This window comes from Scatophagus argus, chromosome 7 (genome assembly GCF_020382885.2).
Source record: "Scatophagus argus isolate fScaArg1 chromosome 7, fScaArg1.pri, whole genome shotgun sequence".
NCBI lineage: Eukaryota > Metazoa > Chordata > Actinopteri > Scatophagidae > Scatophagus > Scatophagus argus.
This window is the reverse complement of record NC_058499.1, coordinates 17,220,246-17,237,685: the sequence shown is the minus strand read 5'-3', so window position 1 is coordinate 17,237,685 and position 17,440 is coordinate 17,220,246. Positions and strand designations below refer to the sequence as shown.

General features: G+C 41.8%; 1 protein-coding gene across 1 annotated transcript in view; it reads right to left on the bottom strand.

The window, feature by feature from the left end:
- Window positions 1-17,440, bottom strand: part of mrpl23 (mitochondrial ribosomal protein L23) — a 37,140-nt gene that overhangs the window by 6,550 nt on the left and 13,150 nt on the right. Inside the window, exon 4 of the mRNA XM_046394191.1 lies at window positions 13,106-13,179. Within this exon, the coding sequence (XP_046250147.1) occupies window positions 13,106-13,179 (74 nt within the window). The remainder of the gene's footprint in view (window positions 1-13,105; window positions 13,180-17,440) is intronic.

The window sequence follows — 17,440 nt, the reverse complement described above, 5'->3', positions numbered from 1 at the left end:
AGAACAGAGGAGCTCTCAATGTGGTCACAGAGAATGAAAAGGCTTTAAGTGGTCTAAAAATGTGAAACTGAATCATTCACACTGGTCCTAAGAGACTGTTAGACAAACTACATATCCATTTTTTTAATGAGGGACAATCCAGAAAGAATCAGAAGATATAGTCATTCACAAAGCAGTCCAAAGGAAAAAAAAAAATCAACCAGATGTTTGGCGGTTTCCATTAGAGTAGGGCCAAATCAGGGCCACACATTGAAACGAAGAGGTGTTGACGACGCGGCGGGAAATCTCATGGGGTTGTGGCTCATGCGGCTGCGGTGGCAGTGTGGTGGGGTAAACTGTAGCAAAGCACAGAGACATCTTGAGTATGGGTGGTGTGTGTGTGTGTGTGTGTGTGTGTGTGTGTGTGTGGTAGTGAGAAAGAGACCATGAGGTGTTCACACTGTGGTAAAGTCTATTTTGACTGCACAGTAGGAGAGCCTGGCAGACTACAGAGGGAGAGAACACAGCGATGAGGTTACCAGGATTAGAGCTGAGGGCAACCCCATATATATATCTATATATATATAGATATATATATATATAGATATATATCTATATATATATGTATATGTGTGTGTGTGTGTGAATTCCATTTATAGAAAGAAGCACTGACTGAGCACAATGTTCATTTTCAGCAACACATGCAATGAGCACATGAAAGTGTGCAAGCCCCCATTTCCTGCTGTTGGGCAGTAACACTAGCTCCACTTGACCAGTTTGAGGAGGTTACATGCCTTGCTCACAGGCCATTTAACAAGAGGGAAGAGCATATACTCGCTCCAAACAGGCTTCTGCAGCTTCACTGTAGAGGTGTGTGATCACACATTTGTGTGTCTGTTTTCTTTGGTATCAACCAGTACATCAAATTTTGTTGCATTTTTCCTTTCAGTTCATTTAAGTTCACACTGCCCAATTACAAGTGAACCGGGGCTTGTAAACAAAAGTCAGATGGACTCATAAGTAGCTTGTTTATTGGACAGAGTTTTGGCAACCTGTCATCCTGCAAGATAACAGATTTTGGCAGCCAAGAAGCAAGGAGAAAAAAAACAAATACGATTCCAGTTCCTTTAGGTTTAACTAAGCATCCTAGACTTGCCTGTGCTTTTTGCCATAATTTAGCATCTCTGGTCATGACACCAGATAAGGACATAGCTGTCTACAGTGATCTGTACAGGCTGCGGTTTGCCCTTGGTTCATTTTGTTATGCTAGGCTTTCCAAGCATGAGTAACTGCTGGCTATCCGATGTCAACATCCGTCTCCTTGTACCCATAAAATCATATGAAAAAAAATGACCAAACGACGGACAACATATTCATAAGAATGTTTTGGGGCTGTTTCCTGTAGTTAGTTCAGATGACATCCCCTGTTCCAAGCGTACCCCAGTTTGCTTGGAAGTGGATTTATCGAGTCACTTTGGATTATATTGTCCTGAACTGACCAAACCAATAGAACTAGAAGTAAGAAGAGAGGAGACAAGACAGTTTATCCTCCAAGTTATGTCTGCTTGCTGAACTGTGAAAGCTGCTATCAGACTCTGTACAGTCTCAAGTGGTTTTGCATTCACTCCAAAAAGGTGGCTTCTAAGAAGTTTCTGTGTTGTATATTTCTGTTTATTAACTTTCTCTGGATTTACACTATGGTGATCATCTCATTGTGGGTTTTTTTTTTTTTTTGTCCAAATTTAGAATTCCAAGTAAGCTGTATATGAAAAAAACTAACAAAATCAGTTACAGAGTTTGGTGCACTTTGAACATCAGGTTTCTTTGTTTTGATTTGTTTTTATGTGTATGAAATTTTGCATAACTGTGATATATTGTATATTGATATAGGAAAATACTGAGATGATCATTTTAACCATATCACACAGCCCTGTTGTCATGAATGTAAAGCACTGGTCATATTGTTTTGCAGTGGTGCCATGTTGTGCAATACATCTAGGGATTGAATGGATCTCTGCGTATACTAAAAAAACCCATAGTCATAACTTCCACTCTGAAAGGCTAAAACACATAAACCTGTGTTTACACTCTAGTATTTAGACAAACTCTGCAAGTGCCCTAAAAAAAGCTACAGAGTTATCTTGACTGTATCAGCCTGAACACGAACATGCTTGGTGTGCACACACTCCACTGTGCCTATATTGTTGACTTCTACTGGATCGCTTCTCAACCTAATATTGTACTATGTATGAGTGTCTTTTTTATCTGCAATCACAGAAAGAAATAGACAAAGAACACCAGGAGAGACAGGAAAGCTGATGGAAAGGGGCAGATGAGGAGAAGAGATGTAGCCTGATAATTGTTAACAGCTCCTGCTGCCAGGCCCCTGGGTGGGCCACACATTCACTCTCACTATATCTCATTGACACAAACACATGTACACTCACACACAAAATACTCTGTCCCATTGTGCCTTTGTCCAGACCTCCTCGTACAAACCATTCCAAGAGCAGCAAAGTGTGAGACAGAGGTGGTGATAGAGTGAGGAGAAGGGAGGGCTAAAGGGCTAAAGAAAGTCAACAGAAAAAGACAAATACAACTGGATTGCTGTTTTCTTGGGAATAACAGCGAGGTGAGAATGACTCAATGGGAAGATGAACTATAGGAGGGTATAATCAAACTAATTTACATTCCATTTAATCTTTGTTCAGCCAGGCAAAATGGAGTCAGGTGAAAAAGTCAAACTCAGATGACACAACAGCTTGAAAGGCATGAGGCAAAATAACAGCTGAGAAAAAGAGCAAAGTGAAATCATCTCTCTCTGTAAAAGACATAAATGGCAGTGAGAGTAGACCACTAACCAACAGCATCCTGCTGCGGGTTTGTTCGGGGTCATGACCCTGGCCCTCCCTCCAATTACAATGACATCTTCTCCACAGCCCGGCAACAGCCAAATAACTTGGTCAACTTTGGCTTGCAGCAGTGCATGTTTGAGTGGGTCTCCATGTCATTCATATTAATGGCCATTACAGTTCTATGGTGCACATAATATTTTGCAAACTGTTTGCACGGTATATTTTGTTTGCATAGATGTATATCCACACATAGCAATATTAATTGCTTGCTCTGTGACTCTTGACTCTTAATGTATAAAACTTACAGTGTATTCCATCTCTCACTGAATAAATAAACATCTGCTAACCTCAGACAGGCGACTATTTTTATACTTTAACTTAACACCATGAGATCAGATTTGGTTTGCAAATGCTGGAGTCTAAGGCAGAAACAAAACTATACACACAAAATTGCATTGGATTGTTATTTTTTTTTTTTTTGCCAGTACCTTATCCAAGTACTGTGTTTATATCATATTTCGTGTTGACAGAAATACAGTATGGTGCATCTGTGCATGCCTTCATCCCTACAGTGGAAATCAACTGGACATTTTATAATTTTATTGATTTTATAATTGTTTCTAAACACTATACTGCTGTTGCTGTAGTCATTTAGAGAAAAGAAGTACTTCACATGGGTCAAGATGTGCAGAGACATCTAATAGTGTAGTACCTAGATAACGGCAGTTCTCACGTTTATGTGCTTTGTGGGACAAAGAGCATGAGTCAGGAAGGTGGGGGAACAGCAGCTTTGGTGTCAACTGCAAATACTCTAAGATCTATCGCAGGGATCCTCTGACATACTGGTCAAGACGTCCAGTGATACATGCGCCAATACTTCTGCCCAGAGACAAACACAGGGTGTGAGTGAGAATGAGTATCTGTGTGTGCGCATGTGTTTGTGCATGGTACTTTTCATGTCTGGGCATGTCTGCTCCCAGCCTGCTACTGGAGACATTGGACCCTGGTAACAGAGCTCTCAGGAAAAGATCATCACCATCAAAATACACACCCAGCCACCCACAAAGACGTTAACATCCATCTGGTCTTGAAGTGGACACTCAGAGGACAACAGCAACAACAACAACAACAACAACGACAACAGTAACATCAACAGCCAAGAATAACACGGCCAAATCTGTCCATAATGACCAACAAACAGTGAATCATATCACTTTCAGTCACCCACCCAACCTCTGCACCTTAAAGCCAAATCACACCTTGCACAACATTGCCCCCATTACACACAGATACACAGACACACACAGCTGTTCACTGTCATTATCCTCTCCATCTATGTCATTCACCACCCCAACCCCCACAATGTACCCCATTTCTCTCTCGTCAACGCATGTAAACAACCCTCACATACCCTCCCCCCCAATTTCAAGCATCCCCTCCATCTACCCCGCCCCCGGTCAGCCCCAGAACAAACTATCTAGGCTACCCAATACACACACACACAAACAGACTCTTACACACACACACACGCGCGCGCACACAACATAAACATCCAGGCAATGCCCCTGCCCCCTCCCCGACACCGAGGAATGTCAGGACCAGCTGGTGGAGAAAATAAAAAACGAAGAAGCATACCAAAACAGGAAATGCATCAGCAGGGGCCTATCAGAGGGCTTTATCAGGCCAGTGGCAGCCCCGCTGAGAACCTGGGTGGTGCCACATGCTGATTGGCTGATCAAAATGGCAGCTGTGTCATTACAAGTCAGGAGGTCAGGGGTAATCAAGAAAGGTTACAAGCATGTACACTTGTGCGTGTGTATGTGTGTGTTGCCATGGCTATCCAAGCAAGGGAAACCTTGAGGAAATGAGGATGATGCTTTGGAGAGAGATAAAGTAAGAATCAATCAAAGTGATCAAAGGAGAGATGAAGAAAGACATGTACAGACAGAAAGAAAGAAAGAAAGAATGAGGTCCCCAGATCTGTGCATTCATACAGCTGAACTGTGCTTGTTTGCTGTTACATTACATTTGAGACATTTGTTCTGCCCGTCTCTCCTTTGTTTCTCTTGAAAAAAATGACCTTAACAAACATTTGCTGTTTACATCTGCAGCAGTTATGTCATTAAAGTTCGTGTCATCTGAACTTAATAAAGCTCAGAGAAAGAAACAACACAAAGCCTTGACTGAAGCCATTCAAAAAAAGGTTTGCGTGTGAGATTCCAAACCGGATGGTTGAGACCCTGCTCGGTTCTCTATAATTCATGTTCTCTCTCCACGGGAGCTCTTATGAAACCTACACGTACACACATACCCTCACACACAGGATTTTACTTAGAAGTGAATTTTCGAAATCAGGAGAAACATAGGAAGGCGCGTGTGTGTATGTGTGCCTGTGTTTTGGGGAGAGGGCTTTCAGCAAAGTCTGATTGCCAGGAAAAGCTTCTGCTTTTATTAGGCTTACCACCAGCAAACTTGCACGTGTGCACACACAGATATATGTACACACACTAATTAGTACACCAGTCCATTCCTTTCCTCCAAAGATTTATATGCCTCGACTGGTGAAAGATACATCTAAGTGACATTAGGGCTGCATGGCTCTGGATAAAAGTAGAATCACAACTCTCAACGTGAACTGATGCTTAAACTTTCCCTTAATATTCTTAGTAAAAACATCTAATAATCAAAATGTTGCCTCTGTAATGTCACTGTACATGTTGATGTCATGCTGATGGTCCACATAAGACCTCTCGTTAAAGATGTCTGCGCAGTTCGAGAGCAGAGATTTTCTGCTAGCTTAACCTAACAACATAATTAGCCTTGGCTTCATCATATTGTTTTCTGTGGTGACTGTATATATTTGTGGTTTTTCCACTGTGGAGCGGAACATGACTTTAAATATGCAAGAGTAAGACATCAGTATGACCCATTATGTCATGTATGAGCACAACAGAAATGGGGCTAGATAAATGGTACTTTCCTGCACAAGCATGACAAAGGGTCACATGACCAGCAGAGAACGTCGCTAGGTGCATTTTCCTTGGTTCAACTAATTTTTCTTTAAAACAGTTAATATGGTTACAATTGGGTATAAAATGTTTGTAGGAAACTGCCTGTTTTATTACAAAATAGCCCTGTGCTTGTACTGTCATCCCTTCAATAACATCACCAAGAAGCAACAATAATCTAAGAAAATACAAAGAACTGACTGTTATTCTCAGAAGATTGTCAGTCCTTTGATATCATTTTTCCTTTAAGCTACTAGTAGGAGGCCCTAATATAAATTAATGAAACACAACACCTAAGGGGACGGCATGTGAGCATCTTCTGACAGTACAATGTGCTTCCTGTGAATCCATTGTCAATTTTGTGCATTTTATTTGAATATTTCTCATGTTCAGAACGGTTTGTTAAAATGAACAACACAATGCTGAATTAATCTGAAAATGACAATTTGTACATTTTAATTGTTTTCAAGTAAACATACCAACAAGGAATAACAGAGGAGGGGGCTATTTGCTGTGAAAAGTAGTCTCAAATTTCAAGGACAGCTGCATTGTCCACTCCTCCAGTTACTCTGCTTTGAAATACATTAAGATTTACAGTATCGTTCATATTCTAGGCTGCTGGAAAGCCTGGCATACAAGAGAAAAACGGCCATGTAAGAATCACTATTCGTGTTCAATTATAAATGGCAATTTTGATTTGATAAATGGTCCAAACCTATGTGAAAAGAAAGAATGAGACAAACACTGAGGCAAAGAGAGCACTGAGAGAAAAGTGGCAGAAGTTAAAAATGTTAATTGGCGTGATAAGCAAGGGTGAGGCAGCACAGGGAAGGGAAGGAAGCAGAGCGGCAGACAGACAGACTGACAAGGCTATGTGAGGAAAGCCTGTGTTTGCGTGACAAGGTGGAAAGGAGGAAGAGGGAGGGAAGGAGAGCAGGAGCCATCATGATCCAAATAGTTGAAAATAATAAAATTCCATACAGATAAGCAAGATTTCCCCCTCGGCCTGACCGCCTGATTCAGCACCTCCATCTCCAGAGAGCCGCGGTTCAGAGCGGAGAACAGGATCGGGAGGGGGTGGGGGGATCACAGGGGTTTGCAGCCCCCCATCCTGTACCCCTCTCCACCACCACCCCTTTCAGCCCAGCAAGATACACACAGTCACATAAATACACACAACCCCGGAGGGTCTATTGTTAAGCAACAAGGAGTCAATAACAGATAGGAGATGAAGGGCGGCTAGTGAGAGAAGCTGTACAGCAAAATGTTGCCATCTAGTGTTAGTCAGACAGAGGGAAGAGGAAGACTTGGCCACAGCTTCCCTCTCATAATCACTCTCAATACAGCTATTTCTTTCTTCCTCCTTTTCAGCTGTGTCACAGTTCCACCATGTTTGCCACTGAGTCTCTCCCTCCATTTGTTTGTCTCTCTCTCTTGCTCCACGTTCCCTTTTACTGCGAGTGATGCCTTCCTTGTGGATTGAACGGGGGTGGAGAAGGCAACAGAAAGAAACACGGGAAATGAGCAATTTGAATGAAGCTACCACTTATTCTACAACTGTTGGTCCAACCCCATATCTTGTTTTGTTCTGTGGTCGTTGGGTCAGGACACGGCTTTGAGGCACAGAGCAATCTGACTGGTGTAACTGGTTTGCTTCACTGCTGTCAGCAACCAGGACCCTGGAGAGAATGCTTAACACCTGATTTACTGCTTTTATGAAAATTTGGTCAGTAAGAGCACAAACAATAAAGACATACGAGTGGTGTTTTTGTGAAAGGAAAGAGAAAAGAAGAACACAAAAATTAAATGACCATGTTCCAGACCTCATTAGGGAAATAACTAATTCAAGGGTTAAAATTTGTTTTTGATTTATGGAAATAAATACAGCTTCTTAATTAATGCACATACTTCAAAACAGCAGTGTTGGGATATACTGGTATTGATCATAACCATATTAAAAATGAAATATTGATATCATGTTAACAATACACATGATAATATTGAATATATAACTCAGCACAGATGTTAGGGCTTACAGATCTTTTGTTTATCAGTTCGCCTGACTGCCCTTGATGAATTGGCTTTTTGTATGTTTTGGACAGTTGTTGATACTCTCTCTTCACCTCCCTACAGTCATATTTTGAGTGCAATTCATCTGCCAAAAAGGACAAAACAAACAAGGATAAAAATGAATTTGACTGACATTTCCACAAATACTGCAATAATATTGTTATCGTGAATTCTTTTGGCCACAATAATTGTGTAATGAAAATCTAACTGAAAGCTTTTAAGATATGTGTAAATGGGTCTAGGCTGTCCTCAGATGTGGAGAACCAGATCGTGACTACTATCAAAATAGTGACAGTGTTGGTTTATGTGTAAACAAAACTAGTTGCTCACTTCATGACAGCTAAAGGTCAGCATTGTGACAACACCTTGGACCATCTGTGTGCCTGCTCTCCCTTCTGCTGCAAAGTTTTCACTCATCATCTACTTTCACTACTTTTTCCCTTACGCAGACTCTCCTATGACTGTATGAAGCGAGCTGTTGTCTACAGATAAACTCTGTTGAATGGAGCTTGTGTGGGATTTGTGCAACCACACCCCACAAAAGGATGGACTGACGAAGGTGCTTACAAACTCCCAGCAAGCCCAGATCACTGTTGATGCACATGGACTTCTAATCTGTGTGATTTCTTTAGGTGTACACACAGTGTCAAACAACAGTTAACTAGTTTAGATTTTTATGCTAAATCGTTGCAAGCATCCCACAGGTGCCTGGATGTGCCATGCAGTGCCCAACACGGAGAGAAGACAAACTGCTGCTCCTCCTTTCTGACCTCTGCTGAAAACAACCCAAGGAAAATGTCTGGGATTCCATTCTTTACACCAAAGAACAGTCTTACAAGAAAATGATGGAGAGCCGTCACTTACCAGCTAAGAAACATCTCCTGGTTAATTAGAATATTAAGTTAGGAATATGTTCCAAATGTAAATATACACTTCTGATATGAATTTGCTGCCGGCAACACTTTTCAAACAATGAGGGACAAGAACAACAAAAGACAGCGAAAACTGTGGAATGCCTAAAAATACACCTCTTTAAATCTATCTACGGGTATACAGGTTCATCGGTAACAGGTGATAGTAACAGTCATTCACAAGCAAAGATGGGATGAGGTTCAACGCTGCGTGAAACACACTGTATAAAGGATATTAGTACATGGACTTGGGAACACTTTGTAAAACCGTTGTCAGCAAACGGTCCATTTGCAAAGATTGACTGCATTCTGTTTTTACTTAGAGCATCCCAATTTTTATGGAATTGGGTTAAAGCACAGAAGTAAAATGAAAATTATAAATCACAGTTATTTTTCATAATCCTGCAATCACTGTTCAACATGTTGTCAGATGAACTGATGAATCTGGCCAGCTGTAGACAATCTGCCGATTAGACATCATTATTTTCACATCATCCATTTGACATTTACAAGACAATGTGGTATCAAACTGGATCATTCAGAAATGCTGAGACCGGTCAGGCATCCCATTCATATATTCACAGCGTCACCCTTCGGGAGCTTTCAACATGCTCTTTGAGCACTCAGCGAACTGAAGTGCTGCAGCTGGCACCAGCCAGCAAAGTTGGCTTGCAAACTAGCTGCCACTCCAAAGAGAGAAAATAACTCTTCCTCTGACCAAAACTCACCACAGCCTTTTCATTTACATGCCAAGCAGAGAGTACTTTATTGTCAATGTTTGACTGACAATAATGTTGCCAAACAATGACTGAAAACATTCAAAATTGACTATAATTTGGAGTAAAGTGGAGTGCTTTTTCTTTGATGAAAAGCACCAGAATCGGTTTATAAAGGTTTCAAATAGGTTTAACAAGCAAGCAAGGTTTAACTATAAATGGCGGCATGTGTACTTTAACTGTGAGATGGGCCAAGAGAAGTTAATGAGGTTAAATCACAGGGTCTGATATGCATTATGAATATAATCGGCTACAAAAACATGCCTTCTTCTCTATCAGCCGCATTCAAGTCAACTTGATTTGCTGCCAAAAATACTACCGATTTTCCTGATAATAAAGGAGATGTGATTGCTAAGTACATACAAGAATATTCTTACAAACAAGGGGAAAATGTTTTTACACTACGATATAGTGAACCAGACAAGAAATCTAATAACACCTACTGTATATGAAGTAATGTCTACAACAGAGGTCAGGAAGGGCAATGAAAAATTGGATTTTCCAGAATCACCCCTTTACAGCATCAAATAGATGGAACAGTATGAGCTGACTGAGAAAATCTGAAACAAGTGTTACCCTGAGCGTAGCAACAGCAGTTTTTGACTCGGCTAGTAATAGCGGCGCATGAAAGTAGTCTGACTCTAAACACACCAGCCCCACTGATGTGCAGTCAGACCTAAATGCATTCAGATAGACTCAAGATTTTTCATTTTGTGCTGCTGTTTCTGTCAGCCCAACACCAGCACCACACACACACACACACACACACCTACACACCCTTTTCCCCCTCCCCTGATCACTTTGCCCCGTCTCAGGACCTCCCTGCTCTGGCATGACTCCATCATGCCCTTAGTCACCTCTCCGGCGTGAGCTATTCACACACACATACACTTTCCCACACACAGTGCACATTTCACACATGCAGACACTATCTCTTCCCCTATTACCGGGGTCCCCCCCCTCCCCAAGCCTGAGGAAAATGGCTGTCACGGAACCCCGCTAACGGGAGGCCTCCCCTCCACCACAAACCAAGAGTAAGGAATGAGAGAGAGAGAAAGAGAGAGTTAGAGAGAGAGAGAGAGAGAGAGAGAGAGAGAGAGAGGGAGAACGCAAACGTATTACTACTGCAATATTAGCTGATGGGGGAGCAGGGGTAAGGGGGGGAATGAGGGTAGAATGGGGGGGGCACGGTGTGAGCATCGACCCGCAGAACACTCTCCAACATGTGGTGTCAATTAGGAACAATCTTGTTTTCTACCCACCACTGCAAAAGAAAGGAGGGTTTTCTGGGGCTCTGTGTGTGAGTTTTTGAGTGTGTATGTATGTGTGTGTGTGTGTGTGTGTGTGTGTGTGTGTGTGTGTGTGCACGTATGCAAGAGAGAGAGAGTGAAGTAGGAACAGAAGTTAAGAGAGCATGTTTTTCCAAAAACCTGCCTTAGGCCATAAGCAGGATTTTTGGTTTTATATCAAACCATTTTAAGCACAAAGTCTGCATCTCAGTATTTGCTCCCACTGTTCACTGTCACGTGAGCATGACTTCAGAAAACCACAAGTGATTGTGACTACAGAGCGAATGACACTCCAGGAAAAACATCAGCCCTCTAGGGCTTAGCATGCATGAATGATGCACAGATGTCACAGTGTGTGTGTCTGTGTGTGTGTGTGTGTGTGTGTGTGTGTGTGCATTAGTGCATGTGTGCTGTTGTTCTGCATCCTCACACCTATTATTGTTGTGTGCATCTGGTGAGACAGAAGCATCACTACTGACTCCGCTAGGAATTCCAGACGCACACAAAATCACAAGCCACTTCCTTGCTGTCAGACATGAGGAAGTCTCCCCTCTTAAAAGATTCATGACTGGTTCAAGTATGTATCCTCTTTCAAATTGTCGTGTTTAGACAATTTTCATTATTCATCCGTTTCGAGATTGATGGTTCCCAGTCACAGCATGGCGTAAACAAGCGTCTACACCACTGTTGATTTATCTGGGCAAGATCAAAACAGCAGGGACAAAACAAAGGCCCCTTGCTTTTTCACGTCTGCATCAAAGGCACATTTAAACAGTGACTTTTTTAACATTTTGGGGGGAGTTTTGTTTGATTTCAAAGAGTAACAGACTTCAAACATTGGCAAGAAGTGCACAGAATGGGCTTTCCTGAACCAAAGCTCACCTCAAACACAGGTGTGAAGGCAAGGGTTGTGACGATGAGGGAGTTTGGGCTAATACACCAACATCAGCGATGTCCCTCAAAACAGCACACACACAAAATGACTCACATGCTGTATATGGCACAACACACAAGCACAGACAGAAGATCTAAAAAAGATGAAAACCATATCTCAAAAAGTCTGACACGTAACCAAAGATCACCTTTCATCCTCGGCCCCATAAGAAGCCAGACTGCACTTAAGAGTGCAGCCAGAAGTGTACGAACCACACAGGAGAGAGATGCAGGCTAGTGCTGTGAAATTTGTTTGTGTCTATGTCCATGTGAGGCCTCTCTCATGAGAACGGTGTTTAAAATGGCAGAATGGTGCTTCTTAGGTTGGTACACTATATAGATATAAGTACTGAGACATCTGACCATTAAAGCAACAGGGACTTTAATGACACTGCACTCTAACTAAACAGTCAGCTCTGCAGCTATAACAGCTTGCACTCTTCTGAGAAGGCATTCCACAAGATAATGGGGTATTTCTGTAGGAACTTTTGCCCATTCAGTCAGTATAGGATTTGTGAGGTCAATGTTGAAGGTCTGGATGGCAGTCTCGGTTCCAGTTCATCCCAAAAGTGTTCGATGGGGTTAAGATCAGAGCTCTGTGTGGGCCAGTCAAGTTCTTCCACACCGAACTGATCCAGCCATGTCTTTATGGACCTTGCTTAGTGCACTGGGGCACAACCATGCTGAACCATGCTAGAAAAGGGTCTTCACCACAAAGTTGGAAGTATGGCATCGTCCAAAATGTCTTGGTATGGTGAAGCATTAAGATTTCCCTTCACTGGATGTGAGGAGCCCAGTCCAACACCTGAAAAACTGCCCCATCACAATACTTTGGGCTATATAGTGTGTATATGTGTGTGTGTGTGTGTGTGTGCTGATCTTTGTTCTTGTTGTCTGTTCATACCTGTATGTGTGTGTGAGAGCTCACTTTTAAAGGCCACCTGCCCCTCAGGGATCTATGGGTGAACATCATCAAACTCGTCTCATCTCTCACATCTCTCACCCCCCCCTCCATTCAAAAAAATAGCCCATGACACAAGAGCTGAAGGCTCACGGCCCCTGAAGATGCCATTTCCCCATGGGTGTTGAATTTAATAATGCAACCTCCACAATAACAAAAAAAATTACAGAGGGTAGGGTGTTTGAGAGAAAAAGAAAAAGTTATCCCACTGTGTACTGGGGTCAGTAAGTCAGTAAGCTAATGCTACTCGAACAACACACTAACCAGAAGAGACTAGGATTAGGAGTCTGAGTGGACATGTGTGTGTATGTGTGTCTTCTCACCAGCTGAACGTAGGCTACTTTATAGTCAGGCATCTTAACCCTCTGGTTTAGGTGATTCTTCTTCTTATTGGAGCCTGAGAAACAGAGAGAACAGCAGATATTGTATTTGTTGGCAAATAGGAATAATTGAATATGAGAAAATTCTGGCAGTAGACAGAGAGATAGAGTGACGGCGATGACATTTATGATTATGGGGAGAATACACTTGGGAAATGCAACGATTTTCTGTGAAGATAATGGAAATTTCTTCAGTGGTTGAGACAGGCTATACTGTTCCCACAGACATTCCCATTTGATTCCCAGTTGTGTATTGATGTGTATATCATAATTAAATCTGTGACAGTTCAATTAGTCAGTTAGTCAATACACAGGTGACATGACAGTTATTTTCTAATAAATTAGAAAGCTGTCATTTTTATGCAAAAATGGCAAACATCTTGATTTCAAGTATGAACATCTACAGTTTATAGATGACTGACTCATTTTGTTCTGAACCTACTCCTTGGCATCAAGCAAAAACGAATCTAATCGTTTTCTCAACATTTTAAAGGTGTTGTGATTAAGCCACAAATAACAACTACAGACGATAACAAGAAACAAACAGCATTTTGATCAGATGACGCTGCTTCAGGCACTCTGTACACCTTTAAGCACTGATTTACCTGCTAAAAAATTATCACATTATCTTTCATTTTTATCCGAACAGTAGATGTTTTACTATAAATTGCTGCTTATTTCCCTGTGGTACAGAGAATACTTTGTGCATACACGTGGTGAAGCAGAGCCTGATCCTGTTTACTATGGAAGGCAGGTTAACCTCTTCCCCAGCTGGAGATGATGATGACATCATCCTCTCTCCTGTCAGTCCTCTACGTTTGGAAGTTTGGGGACTCTGGGAGATGCTGAGTGCGTGTGAGAGTGTGTGTGTGCGTGTGTGTGTGTGGTCTCGGAGTCTGGCTTCAAAATAAATCAAAATGTGATCTTATTAAACTGAAAGGTATTTCATACAGACATTTATATCTTGAGGTAACTAAGGTTATCAGTCTATCAATGATGGCTAGTGACCAGAGTATCAAATGGTTCATCCCTAATCTCAATGAGACTGTGGTAGTCAAGTCAACAGGCCCTTTGAGTAACTGCCATTGCTATGGGAGCGGTTTATGACATGGAAAACAAGGCAAACATTCCGCTGTAATGAGTCATTTGTGTATTTGTGTGTGCTAGCCAGGCAGCCCTGCTCAGGGCTTTCCCTGAGCAGGGTTGTAAAACACCCCCTCTCCAAGCCCCCCTGGCTAACTGGAGGCCCCTGTGTGGGTGGGAGACCGAGGTAACGAAGAGTGTGCCTGTGCCGCTGCGTGTGCGTGCTTGGGCGCATGTGCGTGTGATTGATGAGGAAATCCACAGAGAAATGCCACAAACTTTGAAAAAGTAAGGTAAGATACCAGGGGTGAAAGAAAGTACTCGGATCATGTCCGCTTTGTAGCAAATTTTTTTACACATGTAAAAGTACAAAAGTAAAGAACCAAAAGTCAAAGTACTCCTTATGCAGAATGGCATATTTAAGAATCATTTTGGATTATTAAAATATAACGTGGTCATCACTTTAATTTTGAAGCTGGTAACGGTGTTTTAACTATTTTATATAGTTAATTTGCTGTGTAGCTTGGGAACTTTATTTTCAATAAAGTTTTATCTTAACATTTATTAGATTACAATGTTTGCTCATCACATTTTTTAAAACTAAATTCACAACGTATGTAGTAACGAAAGCTGTAAAATAAATGTAGTGGAGTAAAAACTGCAAGGTAACAGTTAATGGAAATAAAGTAAAGTAAAAAGGAAGTAAAGTACAAGCAACACAAAATGGTACTTAAGCAGAAGTAGCAATTACTTGAGTAAATGTACTTTAAATGTTACTTTCCACCGCTGTAAGTCACTGACCAGTCCCCCCCCTCCGAAACAAGAAAGACACACACATTTTCATACCTCGAAAAGGTACAAACCAGTGTTTCTCTTAATTCACAGAGCCCTTTCCTAACACATACAGACACACAGACGGAGCTTTCATACAATACTCGCAAACGCAAGCACAATTTCTCCCACTTTGAGATTGCGGTTTGGCAGTCAGCTATCATGTTACAAATCCCAGGCCTGAGGGGTAACCATGGCAACTTCTTCCAAAATACCCCTGCCGCCCATGGAGGGAAGAAAGGGTCGTTTGCGCCCCTCGCTCTCCTCTGCCGGTTCCCGTCTTTACGCTGCCAATGGAGTGGAACTCCTGACGCAGACAGGGATACCTTCTCTGACGCACCTCGGGATCACCAGGGGCCCTGTGCCGCCATTTCTTCTTTATCCTCCTCTGTCCCATAGCTCACTGCTTTCCCTCCCAAGGGGATTTCCCCCTAACTTTTAATGACACAACCCTAATAAACAGCGTTAATGGGTCCTCCACACCATAGGCTACACTAAGTTAGGCGCCTTTATCCTCCTCCCTCCCTCAAGCCCTCCCTCCACGTCTCCTTCCCAATCTCTTCTCCAGAGGTAGAGGGGGCTCCTCATGGTCCTTCAGGCACATTGCAGAGGGGGCTCAGGTCTCCTCTTCTCAGCTGTTCTTCAATGTCTTGTCCAACTTAAAGCCACCCATATGTCTTCCCCTGTGTTCTTAAATTCCTAGACTTGTAGGGAGCCTCAAATCAGCCTATACACACTCAAACTATTTTCTCCCCTAATATAAAATCAAAAAGATTATTAAGTCCATGATATAACATTGATTATTGACCATATGAGTGTCCTTAACAAGGGGGTAGGAGAGGATGTGGCACTTGAAGCTTCAAGATTTTAAGTGAATAGTATGTGTTTGTGTGGAGGGAGTGTGGGGTGTCCTGGGACAGCTGGAGGCTGGAATGCTGCAGCAGCAGATTGTCAGATAAGCAGCTGTGTGTGTTAGGGGAAAGGAGAGCCAGGCACGCTAACCACTACCGCAACTAGCCGCTGGAAAACACTCCCACTGCTGCAAGTCCATAGGAGGACCATCTACATCGCAAGCTGAAATTGCTAATCGCTGCTAACCACAGTTTACAGTCTCCAAAAGAGAATCAATGTGACTTCATGCTACATAAAACAAAAATCATCTCTCTGTGAATTCCACCACCCCATAACCAAAATTTAATTTAGCAAACTGTCAAGTGATTATACAACCTTAATATGATATCCAAGTTATTCTCATCTGGACAAAAATATTAATAAAAGCTCACATTTAGTTCCCCAAGTTTGCACATCAACAGCTACCACAAATTGTTGGGTACTTTTTTAGCAGTGTGTGAGACTACTTGCGCGACCTATGCACAACAACTGCAATACAACTTTAAGATTTAAATTTGGATGAAATGTTTGTGCTTTGTATTGCATACCATGGATCAAGTGTTTTCACCACTGCCTTATGACAGTGTCCTCCATGTTTTTTTTTTTTGTTTGTTTGGGTTTTTTTTTACATAGATAGTACAGTCATAATGTGTGTAACATTCCTTCTGCACATTGACATTCCTCGTCACAGTTTCAATGACTCAGGCAAGTACGTCTGCATTGTAGATATTTTTTATTTTTATTCTTAAACACTATTCAGTTTATCCAATGTGATGCGAAAAACTAAATAAACAATGCATATGCACATCACGCACAGGCCTATAGAGAGGTAACGCTCATGCCAGTTATTCTACCCACCTCAAGTCTGAGAGAACCAAACTTTAAACTGCTACATACAGTTGTCCTTGCAGAGTTAAGTACAATTGTTTAGAAGCATTACTAAAGAATCATGTTTTGGAAATGCCATTGGGAAGAGTCACATCCAAAATGGACCTTCTCTGGAGTGGAGCCAAAGCGTGTCAACCAAGCCCCGTCAAACAACTGAGCTTTTTGAAAGTCTCTATATTCAGTTCTCAATACTTTTGTAGCTTCTAACTGAATTTGCTGCTCGAAGTTTTCCTGAATCCTTGACTGTACTTCAGATCTGGTTTATTTTACAGTTTCATAATGTTCACTTTTAGTTGCAGGAGTCATGTGAAGCTGTTTGCTGATAAAAACCCAACATTTCCTGATTTTGCAGCTTCATAATCAAAACATTTAAATGAAAACTAACAGTGGGCTTTAACTATGAAGAAATCAGAGGAAATTAAATGTGTTTAACAGTGAATTAGCTTAACCTTCGTTTGTAGCTATTCTTCAATACTGCAGGGGGAAGAGTGCAAGCATGTACAGCCATTGTGAGATTTTAGACAAAGAGATGCAGACAACAGGCTCTTGCCACAATGCTGCATCTCACCTCCAACAGGTAAACAA